This window comes from Lipophrys pholis (genome assembly GCF_963383615.2).
Source record: "Lipophrys pholis genome assembly, chromosome: 12".
Taxonomy (NCBI): Eukaryota; Metazoa; Chordata; class Actinopteri; order Blenniiformes; family Blenniidae; genus Lipophrys; species Lipophrys pholis.
The window spans coordinates 6,554,836-6,570,578 of record NC_137641.1 but is presented as its reverse complement, the minus strand read 5'-3'; the positions used below and the strand labels follow the sequence as shown (position 1 = coordinate 6,570,578).

General features: G+C 40.8%; 1 protein-coding gene across 1 annotated transcript in view; it reads left to right on the top strand.

The window, feature by feature from the left end:
* tln1 (talin 1) overlaps nt 1-15,743 on the top strand; it is a 117,313-nt gene that overhangs the window by 38,830 nt on the left and 62,740 nt on the right. The window contains exons 11-20 of the mRNA XM_080476974.1: nt 2,619-2,774; nt 5,194-5,295; nt 6,221-6,297; nt 8,189-8,369; nt 9,058-9,171; nt 9,275-9,383; nt 10,588-10,796; nt 10,877-10,975; nt 13,415-13,582; nt 13,668-13,962. Of these exons, the coding sequence (XP_080333100.1) occupies nt 2,619-2,774; nt 5,194-5,295; nt 6,221-6,297; nt 8,189-8,369; nt 9,058-9,171; nt 9,275-9,383; nt 10,588-10,796; nt 10,877-10,975; nt 13,415-13,582; nt 13,668-13,962 (1,510 nt within the window). The remainder of the gene's footprint in view (nt 1-2,618; nt 2,775-5,193; nt 5,296-6,220; nt 6,298-8,188; nt 8,370-9,057; nt 9,172-9,274; nt 9,384-10,587; nt 10,797-10,876; nt 10,976-13,414; nt 13,583-13,667; nt 13,963-15,743) is intronic.

Here is a 15,743-nt window from a genome sequence, read left to right as displayed (position 1 = left end):
TGGTAAACCTCTCAGAGCCACAGAATGTGTGAAATGATTTCTGTATAGGACCCGACTGCGCTCTCACCTTTAAAATTCGAGAGTGTTGCTGCACTTAGATATGGCCTCCTTTTGTGCTGACTTGCCACTTTTAGACTGTTTGTTCCTGTTAGCTCATTAATTAAAAATGTTACCAAGGCCCTGAAGGGATTTTTCTATTCTGCCCACATTTTCTGTTTAATTTGAAGAGAAGCTCATTAGATTTTGATCATCAACGACCTGTGATGTGTCCTTAACACATTTTACTTCAAACTTTGCACACATTTAATACTTTGTTTCGTGTCCAAAAGGACATTGTGTGGCTGTGATGGTCTGTAAAGATGGTGCGTTTCACGTCCTCAGCCGTTAAAGTCAGATATCTCGTAGCGCAGCTGCAATCTCACACTGTTGAGAGTAAAATAACCTGTTTGAAAAACTCACAATATCTATCCTCAACAATCATGTTTCACGTCTCTTGTGTAGAGAGGCTACGTCTGTACTGCAATATCTCCAAAGAGTCTCGAGGGATGCTTTTGGTTGCCAAAATTCCAATCCAACCAAACCAATATCACATCATTGACATTAAAATGTGCTTTTTTAACATGGCTATGGTGTTGTGGAACAGTAGTTCCCTACAGCCCTCTCACATTACATGTCGGAAAAACTGTGAACCTCTCATGTTTGATTTGCCAAAACATTACAGTGAACACACACACACACACACACACACACACACACACACACACACACACACACACACACACAAAAGGGGAGGACCGTTCTTCAAAATGAAGGCTATATGCACTTTATTAGGGTCTGAGCCCTAGGTCCCCATTGGAATGCAAGGAATTATCATTATTTTACTTTCTTCGCCTACTGCACAAACTGTTTTTGACAGCCTAAAAGCTCCATAGCACCCCCAACATTGTTGTCACACATTTGTAACATCTACTATAACAGGTTTAACATGTTTCACCTATGTCTAAGAAATGTGGTAGACGTGCAGCAGGTCAAGCCGCACAGCTGTCACTGGACACATTGAACCAATCAGGAAGTTTTCCATTTTACGTGAAACATAATCCTCCTCGGCATTAAGTTCTAAAGGCCTGAAATCTGACCAGTAAATACAACCGACCTTCCTGATAAAAATCAAAATAAATAAAAATGGAACTGTAATCTCATCGGCCGAGGCCATTACACTCCAGTGAATATTAGTTGGTTTGCCATGAAACATGGAGTGATCTGCAACTCTGCTCTACATGAGGCAATCTGCATGAAACACCCTAAATCTAACCTTCAACAAATCCATATATGCTCGTGTCCATTCACAGTCATAGCGCCTCCTATTGGTAAGAGGAAGTATAAGAAATTCTATTTTCACATACCATGGCCCCAAACTTTGTGATATCATCCTTGAGATTGGCAGGGATGTGAAGCACATCAAGACACAGAAATGTCATGACACCCATATTGTAAAACCCAACAGGAAGTCCGCCATTTGGCGTTTACTGTGAAATTCTCCTGTTGAACTTCTCCTACAGCTTAAATCCAAGAGACCTAAAATTTGGCCTGTATATACAATAGTCCTTTCCGATGAAAAAGGTATCAAAATTCTTTTGCAGAAGTCAAAGGGTGTGGCCATAGCAGCCCTCTGATATTCCGTTCTTCGCCATCAGACAGGAAGTGATGTGTAATTCTGCTCTATATGCTTCAATCTGACTGTAACTTCACATGTGTGATCACAGTTCTGCCGTGATGAATTCCTGAGATTAGAACAATAGACAATCACACTGATGGCACCACCTGGTGGATTGACAGGAAGTGCTACATAACTAGCCTGTACATGCTTCAATCGGCCTCAAACTTTACACGATCATAGTCGTCTCTCATCGCATCCACAGGCCAAAATACAGTCAGTCACAACAGCACCTGGGGTACACGCTTCCATTCTCTGACCAGCAAGGATGCCGGGGCCTGTTCAATGCTGCTTGCAGCTTTAAAGTTACTCCAAACGAGAAAAAATTTAAAATGTAGGAGCCAGTTTGAGTTGTTGATTGCAGCTCATTGCGACATCTTAGCATCATGGAAATGCCCGTAGATTCCCGAAGCACGATCCCGTTTATACACTTGATCTTGCGGGATCTCTATCAGTTTAACATTTCAGACTATTCTCGTGGCTTGAAGACTTTTTCTTTGACAAAGTCTGGCTTTTCTTTGGGCTGAATGTTCGGTCTAATGTTGATATTTTCACTGGCGCTGCCACAACGGCGTCTTTGATATCCCAGAAACCCTTGCACCATGTTTCCGACTTCAGTTAGCCAAAACAAAACACAGTTCGATGGCTACATATTCCGTTTTGTTTGTACATAACATATCGACTTTAGTGTGATCGATTTAGGCAACGGCAGTTTGGAAATGAGTGGTAATGGTCTTGTTTTCATGTATTGGTTTATTCTCTGTGCAGAAGTGAGACATTTTATGAGTATTTTAATAAATATTTTTCTGGTAGAGTAACTTTAATTTGCTTTCAGGTTTTTCAGCTTAGCCTTTAAACCAAATTTAAATATCTAAATTCAAGTTTTGTTTTTGCCTCGTTGCAGGAGAAAATGAAGGGGAAGAACAAACTGGTGCCTCGCCTGCTTGGTATCACCAAGGAAAGTGTGATGAGGGTGGACGAGAAGACTAAAGAGGTGATTCAAGAGTGGAACCTGACCAACATCAAACGCTGGGCGGCTTCACCAAAAAGCTTCACCCTGGTGAGTTCTTCACGTTCAGACGGATTGTAAATGAGCAGCTGAACACAAACGCTGAAAGATCATTGCTAATCTGGAGAGAAAGCCGCCGGAAAATCTGTTTTCTAATTGTCTTGTTGGAGACCGACTTGTGTGGTCGCTGAAGAAGTAGGCATGCAGTTCTCTCACTCTTGTCACTTTAAACAACTTTTTCACAAAAAACAACCCTTTTTTTTCTCGTCTCCAAACACCATCTCTCTGAGAATTTATCGCAAACACCTTAAAGATACATCACAACTGTGTCAAACCCTGTTAAACAGATAAAGAAGGACCCAACCTGTAGAAAACTCCATGGTGAGCGCTAATTCGGAGGCTAACATAACCGCAGCACACATCTCAGAGCTGCTGGAGCAGCACAGAGCAACGGCTGGCCGCTGATTTTAAATCCTCATTTGCCACCGTAGACACAATAGTAGACCAGATTCAGGCTATAGTCTCGGGCCAGAGATGCTGGATCACTGATCAAGAGTCTGAACATAGAGGAGGTGACTCAGCATCTCACACAGCTCAAAGCTTCAGGAGGACAACAAGGGGTCTGAAATCTAAACTCTCTGACGTGACCACTTGTTTCACGTTGAAATCTAAGAAATGGACGATTATGATTTATAGAAATCGGTGACAAACGGAATCGTCTCCTTTTCATTCGGACTCTTCAGCTACGTCGTACAATCTAATGTTCCCTCTGCGCATCCTATTTTCCAACCCGTCTTGTTTTGCTGTTAACGCTGCATCTTTTTTGAGTGGGGAAGCTGGCGCTCTTTCTTGTCGCGTGCCTCGTTCTTCACTGTTACTCACTCAGATTTCAGCCGCGACGTCTCTCCTCCAGCGTGTCCATTCTTTTCTTGATTTCTCCAGTAGAAGCCTCCATCCGCGTTTGAGATTCTATGATGCCACGCTGTGCGTTTCCTGATTCTTCTCGGAACTTACATACCGCCATTAGCATAAGTCCTGTTGTCGTTGTGAGCTAAGCTAGCATCCAGCTTTAGCTGCTTTAGCGCAGATTTAGCCCTGTCGTCTTTTCTTCCCGACTTTTTGGTGGAAGTCATTGTTGTAGTCTCGTCTTGTTATATATTGCTTCTATGTGTGAAGTTTTATCATTTTTAGGGGCTGTTTTAGGTGGTTGGAGCACTCCCTCCTAGCGACTCTACTCGGGCATACCGGAAGCGAAAGTCTGGCTGTTCTTGTGAGCTTATCAATTAACATAAATCATACATTTAGGGACATCTTTAGCTCTTTTTACACTGAGCAATTTGCTTGATTTTTAAGAAATTCCATTCAACTAAGAAATAATTATTTTAATCTCGTCACACATCCTGATGGGTAAGGCACTACTTGCTTAATTATATATTGACAAGGAAACACATGCGCTTACGTTGTTTATGTTGTATTTAAATCCCGGACGAGCCCCCAAATTGATGTGGAGTCTGGATTTTGACGCTGCCCTGGATTTTATAATGAGAAAAAAAACGACTTTATAGACACTTTAAGGCTTTCTTTAAATAGAATACATTTCTTTAGTTTTTTATGCTCTGTTTGTGCCCCATCCAACACATTTTTAAGGATTACTGTCCTATAATATGATGTGGTACGAGGAAAGAAAAAGTTCCATCGGTTTGACAGACAGGAAGACTTCGATAGAGGATTAAAAACATGAAATAAATATGAATGAAAAGACTGTCACATGCTCTAGCTTCATGGTCAGGTGATTGACTGGGAGTAAGTAAGAAAAAAGACTACAACAGCAACTTTACTGGTATTTTCAGAAGTGTAAAGCTAAAGTGTGTATTTCCAGGTTCTCAAATTCTACAAGTCCTTCAGAAGGAGCACTTATCTCAAAGTTTAGCACAACTTTGAAATCATCTATTCAGCGACTTCCATCAATTTACCACATTCATTTTGAACGAAACAGGAATAAACGCTGAAATAACCAAATATAGTGACATTCCCAATAGATAGTGAAGGAGGAAACATTTGGACGTCATTAAAGACATTAAAGTGTGTGTGTGTGTGTGTGTGTGTGTGTGTGTGTGTGTGTGTGTGTGTGTGTGTGTGTGTGTGTGTGTGTGTGTGTGTGTGTGTGTGTGTGTGTGTGTGTGTGTGTGTGTGTGTGTGTGTGTGTGTGTGTGTGTGTGTGTGTGTGTGTGTGTGTGTGTGTGTGTGTGTGTGTTGAAATACATGTTTTCACTCACAAATGTCATTACAGGCTGGATTATTCTAGGATTTATTTGTATGGATGAGGAAATGCAGCTTCAGATGTCTAAATAGAACCGATCAAACTTTGTTAAATAATTTGTTCACAATCTACATACCAAGCATAGTTTAAATTAATGGTCAGATCTGTGTCGCTGTTTCAAATGTGAGGCATCCTCTGCTTTGTTTTCAGGACTTTGGCGATTACCAAGATGGCTACTACTCAGTGCAGACCACTGAGGGAGAGCAGATTGCTCAGCTCATTGCTGGATACATCGACATCATCCTCAAAAAGGTCCATTATTATGAACTCAAACTCTCTGGTACAAAGATCAATTCTATGTTAGTCCAATTAGTTTGTCTGCTCCTCATGGCACAAGGTAGATTCTTTTGGTTTTTAAAATATGGCCCTTCTTGGGTGGGAGGCGCAGATAACTACCAGAAAACTACATGAGAGTCATAGCATTTGGAGAAAAAGGTCTCTTTATTCAAAATTTTTGTGAAGAAAGAAGAATTTAAGTTTTAGAATGTGAAACGGAGCCTGGAGCCCCTTCTGAAATCTCAGAGATAAACTGCTGATCCTTGTGCCTCGGGTCTTTTTAACTCAATGTCACAGTGATGCCAGCAAGCAGAGACTTTCACATAGAAGCATCAGACAGTTGTTAAGAGGGACAGTTTATTTCCTCTAGAGTCGTGATCAGGGTAGAGAATTAATTCTTGAACTACGTCCACTGCAGACGTCCATGCCATTTTACTCAATTCTGTGCAATTTAAATATTTAAATACGTACATTACTGTGCATAACCTACAATATATAAGCACGTGTTAACATTGTTTGGGAGTGTTTCTGTTGGTAATGGTTATCCAAATTGTAATCTTTTAACAGCCACAAACAGAAACTATGCGCACTGAAAAAAAAAGAAAGCAGCTGCTTTGAAAATAAAAGCAAATGTGTGGTATTTCATGCATCATTTAGCTTAGTTTTTACTTGATTCCAAATATCTTTGACCCGTCATAGAAGAAATTGTGAAATTCGTTTCTTTGATATTTGCACATCTAATTTTGCAATGCCTCAGCTCCTTTAGTCAAGTCTGGCACAATACCGAAAACAGGTCCCAGACCCCTGGAGAGGTACTGCTGAGTAAAGATTAGAGAATAGTAAAAAGAGAAAAGAACAGGACAACTGTCTATTGTTTGACTTTATTTCTGTCTGCCAATAGAAAAAAAGCAAAGACCATTTTGGCCTGGAGGGAGATGAAGAGTCAACGATGCTGGAAGACTCGGTGTCACCTAAAAAGTAAGAGCGCGTCTGGACATCTGGACAAAAGTTGCAGGCAGCAACATTTGTTTTGGTTGTTTTGCATCTTGTGCGAATTCCTTGTACTTCAGGTCTTTTTAACACAACAAAGATGAGAAGAGGCAGGTCCACTCACACACGGTGAAACACATCATGACACATTACTCATTTTGCTTGTTGTCACTTTGGAGGCGGCTGTTGCTCGAGTGGTGGTCGTTCAGTCAGAATTTTGCGAGTTCAGTTCTCCATCTCCCCGCTGTCCACACGTCCTTGAGCAAGACACTGACTGATGGACTGAGCGCCTTGCATGGCAGCTGCCTCCATTGGTGTGTGAGTGTATTAATGTGTGTGTGAATGGGTGAACAGTGTAAAGCGCTTTGGGAAATGCTCCAGCAGTTGAAAAGCGATATATAATTGAAATCCATTTACTTTGCTGTCTTGTGCTTGTTTGTTTGTTTGGTTCCACTATTTTGGGTTGCCAGTTTCAACATTATTTTCCAATTAGTCTGGGTTTTTTTTCGTTTGTTTTGCTGTTTGATAAAGGAGCTTCAGCATGTAAATCTGAAATATTCATATTCCATTATGTAATTATTATAACATTGATTATGTTATAAAAACTGGATGATGGGCCACATCATTTATTTAAATGGTTGTCTATTATGATAGTAATTCTTACATACAATTTTGCATGTTTAACTATCCATCTATCCATTTTGTATACCACTTTATCATGTGCATGGCCGCGGGGCATTGGAGCCAATCCCAGCTTACTATGGGCCAGGGCAATGGTTTTTTTTTTTTTTTTTTTATTATTTTTTTATTGAAAAATACCAATTTTTAATTACAAAATACAATTCAATGATTTTTTTTGCTTTTTCAACAACATGAGTGCACACGAACAGTCATATAAACAGTAAAACAAATAAATGATATTAGATTACAGATTTCTGTGCAAACAATGAACACCCCCACCCACCCCCCCCACCTTGGCTCACCAACACACCTCCTATTGAATATTTTACCTATTTACACAATAACGGAAAGCTATAACAGGCACATACAGTTTGGGTATCAGCTGGGCAATACTTGTAAGTCTGTGAAATAGGAGATAAATGGTTGCCATTTTTGGAAAAATTTCCCCGTACTCCCACCCAACGTATATTTTATTTTTTCAAGCTTTAAAAAAAACATAACATCCTTGAGCCACTGGGAGACGGAAGGATACTTAGCAGATTTCCAATGCAACAATAAGGAACGTCTTGCCAGTAAAGATGTAAAAGCTATTATGCCTTTTTGCATTGAATTAAGTGTAAGTGAAGGGTCAGGAATCCCAAACACCGCAATCAGCGGACAAGGTTGGAGATTTAACCCAAGCACAGCAGACAAAATAGAAAAATAACCTGCCCAGAAAGCCCTTAGGTCAGGACAAAGAAAAAACATGTGACTGAGGTGACAAGGAGAGCCATGGCATTTATCACACTTGTCTTCCACTTCTGAATACATTTCAGATATTTTAGACTTGGAGAAATGCACCCTGTGTAGCACCTTAAATTGGATAAGTCCAAGCCGAGCACAAGAGGTGGAAGATCGTATCCTCTCTATTGCCTGTTGCCAGGATTCCTCCTGTATTTGTATTCCTAACTCTTTTTCCCATGTACCTTTAAGTTTGTCAGTAGAATGGTTGTTCAGGGCCAGGGCAATGTTTAACTATATCAGATAAAATATGCAGCAGTAGTATGTATGTGTGACGACACGAGGGTGTTAGAGAGAAACCGAAATGTGTTAATATCACATTATCACATTTACATGATTACTTGAATGACCTGGCAGCTTCAGAAAATAGGGTCATTTTTTATATGTTTACCATTTCATTGGCTTGGATGACTTGCAGATCGACAGTGCTGCAGCAGCAGTTTAACAAGGTGGGCAAAGTGGAGACGGGCTCGGTGGCCCTGCCGGCCATCATGCGCTCCGGAGCTGGAGGCCCCGAGAGCTTCCAGATGGGCTCCATGCCCCAGGCCAAGCAGCACATCACCACCGGGCAGATGCACCGAGGACACATGCCCCCCCTGGTAACACCCACACACATCAGACAAAAACCTGCCATCACTGCTTCTGTGCTGGATCCATTCCTGAAAATGTCACAAATACAGGCACATCTCAAACATTGGAAAGTCAGTTATTTCTACACTCATGACATATTGACCAGAAGGTTTTCTTTTCACATTTTTTTATGATTAGTATGGGCTCAGGCAAAATAAACTATTTAAACAAGAACATCTTGCCTGGTGAAATCAAAGAATTTGAGATTTTGTTAAAAATATGTAAATATAATTTTGTTTGTGTGCATTAAGTCCAAAATATGTGAGTATCACCGTTTGTAATACATTATGGGGATATTTTTAGTCGTCAAGTCTTTAAATTCACTTTAAATAAACTTGTCTAAAATAATTTTTTAACCCTAACAATTATGTAAATTGGAAAAGAAATTCTGTATGGAATTTTTTCAAACACTTGCTACATTCTTCATTTTACCTCAGTTATACTATTTATTCAGTCTTTTGTGCTTAAAGTGCCCTTTGTATGACGAACCAGCAGCATTGAGTGGAACAGGAAGAAATGCAGAAAATACAAAGTGCACTTGTACAACATTGTGTTTTGGTTGAAAATATCCAGGGTGTAGGAATAACACCACTGGTTAAATCACAGGCATTTGGTGAGGTTCATGTTAATTCCACTGATCATATTGTGTGTCCTCAGACTTCAGCACAACAGGCCCTGACAGGAACCATTAATTCCAGCATGCAGGCGGTGCAGGCTGCTCAGGCCTCTCTGGATAACTTCGACACGCTGCCTCCTCTGGGAACAGATGCTGTGAGATTCAACCTGACCTCCACACGACCAAATTTGTATTCAGCTGTCTATTTCAGATCTTTGAGAGCACTTTTTTCTTTTTTTTCTTTCTCTTTGTTTGAAGGCATCACAAGCCTGGCGCAAAAACAAAATGGATGAGTCCAAGCATGAGATTCACTCACAGGTGGACGCCATCACAGCGGGCACAGCCTCTATGGTCAACCTCACTGCAGGTACATAATCACAACCTTCGTTAAGGCAGTCTCTCTGCACCTGTGTGAATAGTGAACAGTTTCTCCGTACAGTACAGTCTAACATCTCACTGATGCTGTGTGGGTATCCCTCCTCAAGAAAAATTTTTTTTTGTAACACACGTACTGCTTTAGACACGGGGACCATGGACTCCGTCTGACAAGTGATATCCAAGAACAATTAAAGCATATTGTCATTTCTGCGATGAACCTTAGTTTCCATAAATCAGGAGGCCGTTTTCCTCAAAACGTAGTCCAAAGAAAGCAGACGTTGAAAAATCAGTGGAGCCAACACAGCAGCAGTCCCAGACAGACACTCCCCACTATTTCCAAGGACAGCACATTCCTGCACGTCCACAGTGGCGTCAAACACCTGGCTTGGGGGCACAAACAGGCCAAACAGAGGGTCCAATCTTGTCTGCTGGATGAACTCAGACTGAAGGGACATTACCCAATTTTTCACTGACAGTAACTCCTACAAAATAATTGTCAGTAGTGAAAGCAAACTACCACCCCATAAGTGAGGACTACTTTAGCTGGTCAGAAACAATCAAAGCAAAGTATGTGAGTGGATCTGGTGTGATCTGTCCGTTTCTACTGACTGCAGTTTAGAGCTCCATATGGTCCACTTGTGTTATCTCTGGATGCAGAAGAAGCACGAGGACTCTCCGGGGATCTGGCTTCTAAAAATACACAAAAAATTTGAACTTCTTGTCTTCAGGAGAGCATATAACAGATTGATGGATACTTGCTATCTATTTAGTTATATTGCAATTGTTGGACAGGCTTTCCTCGTGTGATGATTGTGATCTATAATCGCGGAAGAACCCCATTACATGGCACACTTTGATTTTTTGTCCATAAAACTAAGAAGCAGGTCAATCAACCTTCATATTATAGTTTCTTTTTTTTTTTACATGAGCCTTTAACAATTGATTTTCCCACTTTATTGTAGATTTCTTGTGTAGCTCCTGTTTTTATTTTTGAGCTGGTGCCACTCAGGTTCACATGACACGTCACCTTGAAATCTTCATGAAAAGCAGTCTTGTTTTGATACCAGCTGGTCGGTAGGGTCATACAGCCGTAAGTCGATAATTGTAGTGTCGGTTTAACTGATAAATAACTGAGTGAATTGAAGTTCAGATTTTGCTGTTTGAATGAATGCATTTCCGTCCTCTGTCCACAGGTGACCCAGCAGAGACGGACTACACAGCCGTGGGCTGTGCCGTCACCACCATCTCCTCCAACCTGACAGAGATGTCTAAGGGGGTCAAGCTGCTGGCAGCTCTCATGGAGGACGAAGGAGGAAACGGGCAGCAGCTGCTGGGCGCCGCCAAGAATCTGGCCTGTGCCGTCTCGGATATGCTTAAGACGGCCCAACCTGCTAACACAGAGGTACCCAGCCTCAGTCGCTGGATGTCGTGTGTCTTCTTCCTCTGCTCTCTGAAGCCTAAGTCTTTGTGTTGGTGTCTCAGCCTCGCCAGAACCTGCTGCAGGCTGCAGGAAACGTGGGTCAGGCCAGCGGGGAGCTCCTGTCTCACATTGGAGAGACCGACACGGATCCCCAGTTCCAGGTGTGTCCATCCAAACTTTGCTTAAAGCCCTATTTTTATGTTTTGAAGCGTCCAAAAAATATCTATCAAATGAAATGTATGGTATATTATTCATTTATTCACTGTGTAACCACGCTCTGCCATCGTGATGTATATTTTTTTAGCAACTTGTTTTAAAATCTCTGAAATATTTAATATAATTTAAAGTCCACGTAGTAATACTTTGAACTAAACACAAGCAGCTTTGTTCTGCACAGAATCCTAAGGAGAAGATTAATACATATCAGAAACCCTGAAAAGCTTGTGCATTTGGTTTGTTTGTACAGAAATGTGTCCCGTGTTTCCTCTGTTTGACATCTACATTCGACAGTTTGTAGGTAGAGGATCTTTCAGGGACGCCAGAGGGAGAGTCCCCTCTTATGGTCAAATACTGGTAACAAATAAAGGGAAATGTTCAGTTATTTATTTTTTTCAATCTATTTTAAAGACATTAAAAAAACATAATGGTGAATTAAATAATTATTAACCACCCAGCTTTGGTTTTTCCCTTAAATTCTTTCCTGAAACAATGATAATCAAAAGTCTATTCTTCTATTCTATTCTGTTCTTTTTCCTTCTTAATGATGATTACAAAAAATGGGAAATTGTATGCGGTCAGATTTGAAAATCATGGAAATAATCTGCATTCCTCTCTGCTGCAAAACAGTTGGAAAGTGTCAGCTAATGTTGAAACCCAGCAGCACCAAAGTTCAGTGTCCTACATGTATAGTAGTCTCAATCTGAGAAATGGATTTTGAGTCATCGGCGGATAGTAACTCCCTGGTCACAGTGTGGGTCTGTTTAGCATCGTTCGTCATTGTGAATTAACTTAGTGGCACTCAAGTGTGAAGGGATCATTTTACAATCTAATTCAATTCAGTTCTGCTTGTAACACCCTTATTTAAAATACAGCCATCTCATTTTGGGTTCAGATAAAATACAGAGAAAGTCTTAACAACAGATGAACCTCAGAAATCAAGTTAATCCACATGCTGCTGACTGATAGTGAAGAGCTCAGAGATCAGGACCATCCAGCTCTGCAACCAGAAGGTACAGAGAAAAAATGAGCACAGACTACAGAAGAGACTCTAATGTGTTAACATGACTTTGCCTCGTATTACCATGTTTCGATTGAAGAGAAGTTCAGTGCTTTAAATAGGGTGTCCATACAGTCTGCACCTATAGCAGCTCAACTAGGAAAATGGTCCAGGGTGACCCGAGTTCGCTCTAACTTTAATTATTATCAAAATAGAGAATTTGAAGCCTGATGTTCAAGTTGGGAACTGTGATTCTCAGACTAAAACTAGGAGCAGGTCTCACATGAGAGGAGCCTGATAGCTGAAAGCTCCGCCTCCAATTCTACTTTTAAAAAAAACCTAGGAACCTCCAGTAAGCAGCATTCTCAGGACCAAGTGTTCTGCTTGGGTGTTGGGATTTATGGTTAGTAATTAGCATTAAATTACTGTAAGTAATAGATTACTGAAAGTAATAAATCACTGGAAGTAATTTTATGAAAAATGTAAGTTATTAATGGAAATAAGTAAGTCGTCATTTACTCATTAACAACTCCTAAAGTAATTGATTAATTAGGTTATTAAGTTAATACGTAATCAGAAGTTATTTATTAATGAGAAATTATTCATTTGAATAAAGCCATTATTTAATCATTAATAATAAAAGGGGCACCACCAGAGAATCTGGAAATAGCGAATACCAAAATATCAGTCTCGTTTGAAAACAGGGTTTATTTAAGTTGGTTAATATTTCTGTGTAAAAATCTAACAATCTTAAATAAAATGGAAGGTGTGAGATCCGAGCCAGGAAATGTTCGATTCGGCTACCAGGCGTTATGCATTAATCCATAAATATTTCTGAATTTGTCTCATAAATCAACACAAAGGGGTATCAAACATGTTGAATTAATAAAGTATAAAAATAACTGGTATTTTTCAATAAAAGTAACTTCTGTTGATAATTTATGTACATACTATATATGGATATGGGTGTTTTGTTCCAGAGCTGGGAGATCAGGGAAGCAGCGCTAAAAACAAGCTGCCTATGTTTTCGTTTTGTGAAGATGATATAAAAATGAAAAGAATATCAGAAAAAAACATTCCCCTAACCTGTAGATGCTTATCTTCTGCTGCAGGCCAGCCTCGAAAATTACTTATGCAGAGCGTTTTGAATTCAATCATTTTTTTACAATAATTTAATTAATTCTAAATACTAACATTTTAAGATTTATTGATCTCAATTAACATCAAATTCATTCTTTTCAGGTGTAATTTCATCTTTTCAGATTTGATCATTTGGCGTGGAGTACTTCTTAAACTGTTCAGACTCTTTAAAAGTCTTTCACCTTCATACCTGGGACTTACAGGAGTGTGAGTGGTCACTCTTGTGTGTTGTCATTGCTGATAGGACATGCTGATGCAGCTGGCTAAAGCTGTAGCGAATGCGGCAGCAGCTCTGGTGCTCAAAGCGAAGAATGTGGCCCAGAAGACTGAGGACTCGGCCCAGCAGAACAGGGTCATTGCAGCAGCCACCCAGTGTGCTCTGTCCACATCTCAGCTGGTAGCCTGCACCAGGGTGAGTGATACCTACCTGTCGGATACCCACAGAGAGCTGGATGTGAATGCTCCACACCAATAATCTCATAATCGTTCCATCTCAGGTGGTGGCTCCAACCATCAGCTCCCCAGTGTGCCAGGAGCAGCTGATTGAAGCGGGCAAGCTGGTGGCGAAGTCTGTGGAGGGCTGCGTGGAGGCGTCTCAGGGAGCCACCGGTGACGAGGGGCTCCTGAAGCAGGTGGGCGTGGCTGCGACAGGCGTCACTCAGGCCCTCAATGAGCTGCTTCAGCACATCAAACAGTATGCTAGCGGCGGCCATCCCATTGGACGGCATGGAGAAGCTACTGACCGCATCCTGGATGTGACTGAGAACATCTTCAGCTCAATGGGAGATGCTGGTAAGTAAAAGTGGATCATCCACAGCGCGACCGTACTTCTCCAGAATTGAAACCCGGCCAGTGCGGTATCAAAATATGGCGGTGTTAGGGCATATTTAAATGGAAAGATGACGTCAGCACCTTCAGTGACGTCATGGCTTCATGGATCATGCTCAGTTCTATGAAGCACAAATGCACTGGAAGGTACATCCAGGTAGATGACGTTTATCTGACGAAAGCTCAGAGAGCATGTATAAGGTCCAGAGCCAAGTGGACTGATGAGGGAGAAAGAAAACATCATATTCCACTATTTTATTAAAGCACAGACAAGAAAAAAATACATTTCACGTAGTCGTGATAAATGGGGAAGAATGCTTCAAACCAAAATTATAGCCGAGGAGATCTTGAATTTCTTTAGCAACCTGTATTCATCTTCTTATTCTAAACAAAAGGCTGAATTAATTTTCAATGAGGTAAAGAATCTGGTTCCTGTCAATGATGAAAACTTTAGAAATGTTTGTGAGGAGGAGGATTTGAAGAATTGAAGAATTCAAGGTATCATCGAAAACAACCTCTGACTGATCTCCAGGCTCAGATAGAATAACTGCAAACCTTTCTGAAAAGACATGAAAACATTACTATTTGACTGGAAAGGAATTTTCGACGACAATGAAACAAGGCAGAATTAAATTAATACCCAAATAAGGAAAAGACAAATGATCATTGAGCAAACAAAGCCCTATTACATTCTTGAATACAGATTATAAAATACTTACATCTGTGTTGGCAACCAGGTTAAAAGTAGGTATATCCAATTTTATTGGTCTTATACTCAATCAGGATTTCTTAAAGGAAGATTGTTACGACCCAGTCTAGGGGCAAGGATGCAACTCAAAACGTAAAGGAAGTGAGGAATGCAAACTTTGTCCTAAAAACAAATGTTGACAAATCAAACAGAGGCCTGATTTTCAGGAAAAAAAGGTCTCAAGCCAAAACAAAACAAAGATAGTGCTGGATATATAGACCATGTAACAGTCGCCACCACAACACCACCAGTTCAGGGACAAAGCCGAAGATATGACCAATAAGGGATTGACTCCACTTGACTCCACTTGCTGTCTGGAAGTGGGTGGGGCTATATATATATATATATATATATATGTGTATAGGAAGCGTCTGTTACACTCTTACATATGATGAGAAATAGCTCATATTAACTTTAATAGCTATATATGTATATATATAGCATCTAACTGGGAACGGAGACAGAGTTTCTGCAGAGCTCCACTGTGGCCGGAGTTTTCAGGAATCATCGTTTGTGGTGACTCTTAGCTGTGTTAAGGCCCAAATGCAGAGGAATGTCACCATTTTTTAAATACCCGGGTACCTGTAAACGTGGCCTAAATCTGTGGAAGTGAGCGCTGCTTTGCCGAGATAATCCCTCCACCTCACGGGTATGGCATATGGACATGCTGATCAGACAGCAGGACTGCTGCACAGGTGTGTTTTCTGCTGGCCACAATAAAAGGAAGGACACTTTTACTGCATTGCTGGGGCCCCGAGGGGTCAGAAGGCCAGTCAGTGTCTGGTGTGATCGCCAGTGTTGCCACAGTTACCTTGGAAAAAAGTAATCTGATTACTAGTTACTTTACTGATTACTTGTTTTTAAAAGTAACTAGGTTAGATTACAAGTAACGTTTTAGTTACTTTCAGCAGCTGCCGACAACACCCCCCATCGTCTCAACATAAAATTGACAGCTGGCTGTACTAGAAACTCAGTTCTGATGACTGCCGGGCCTCCT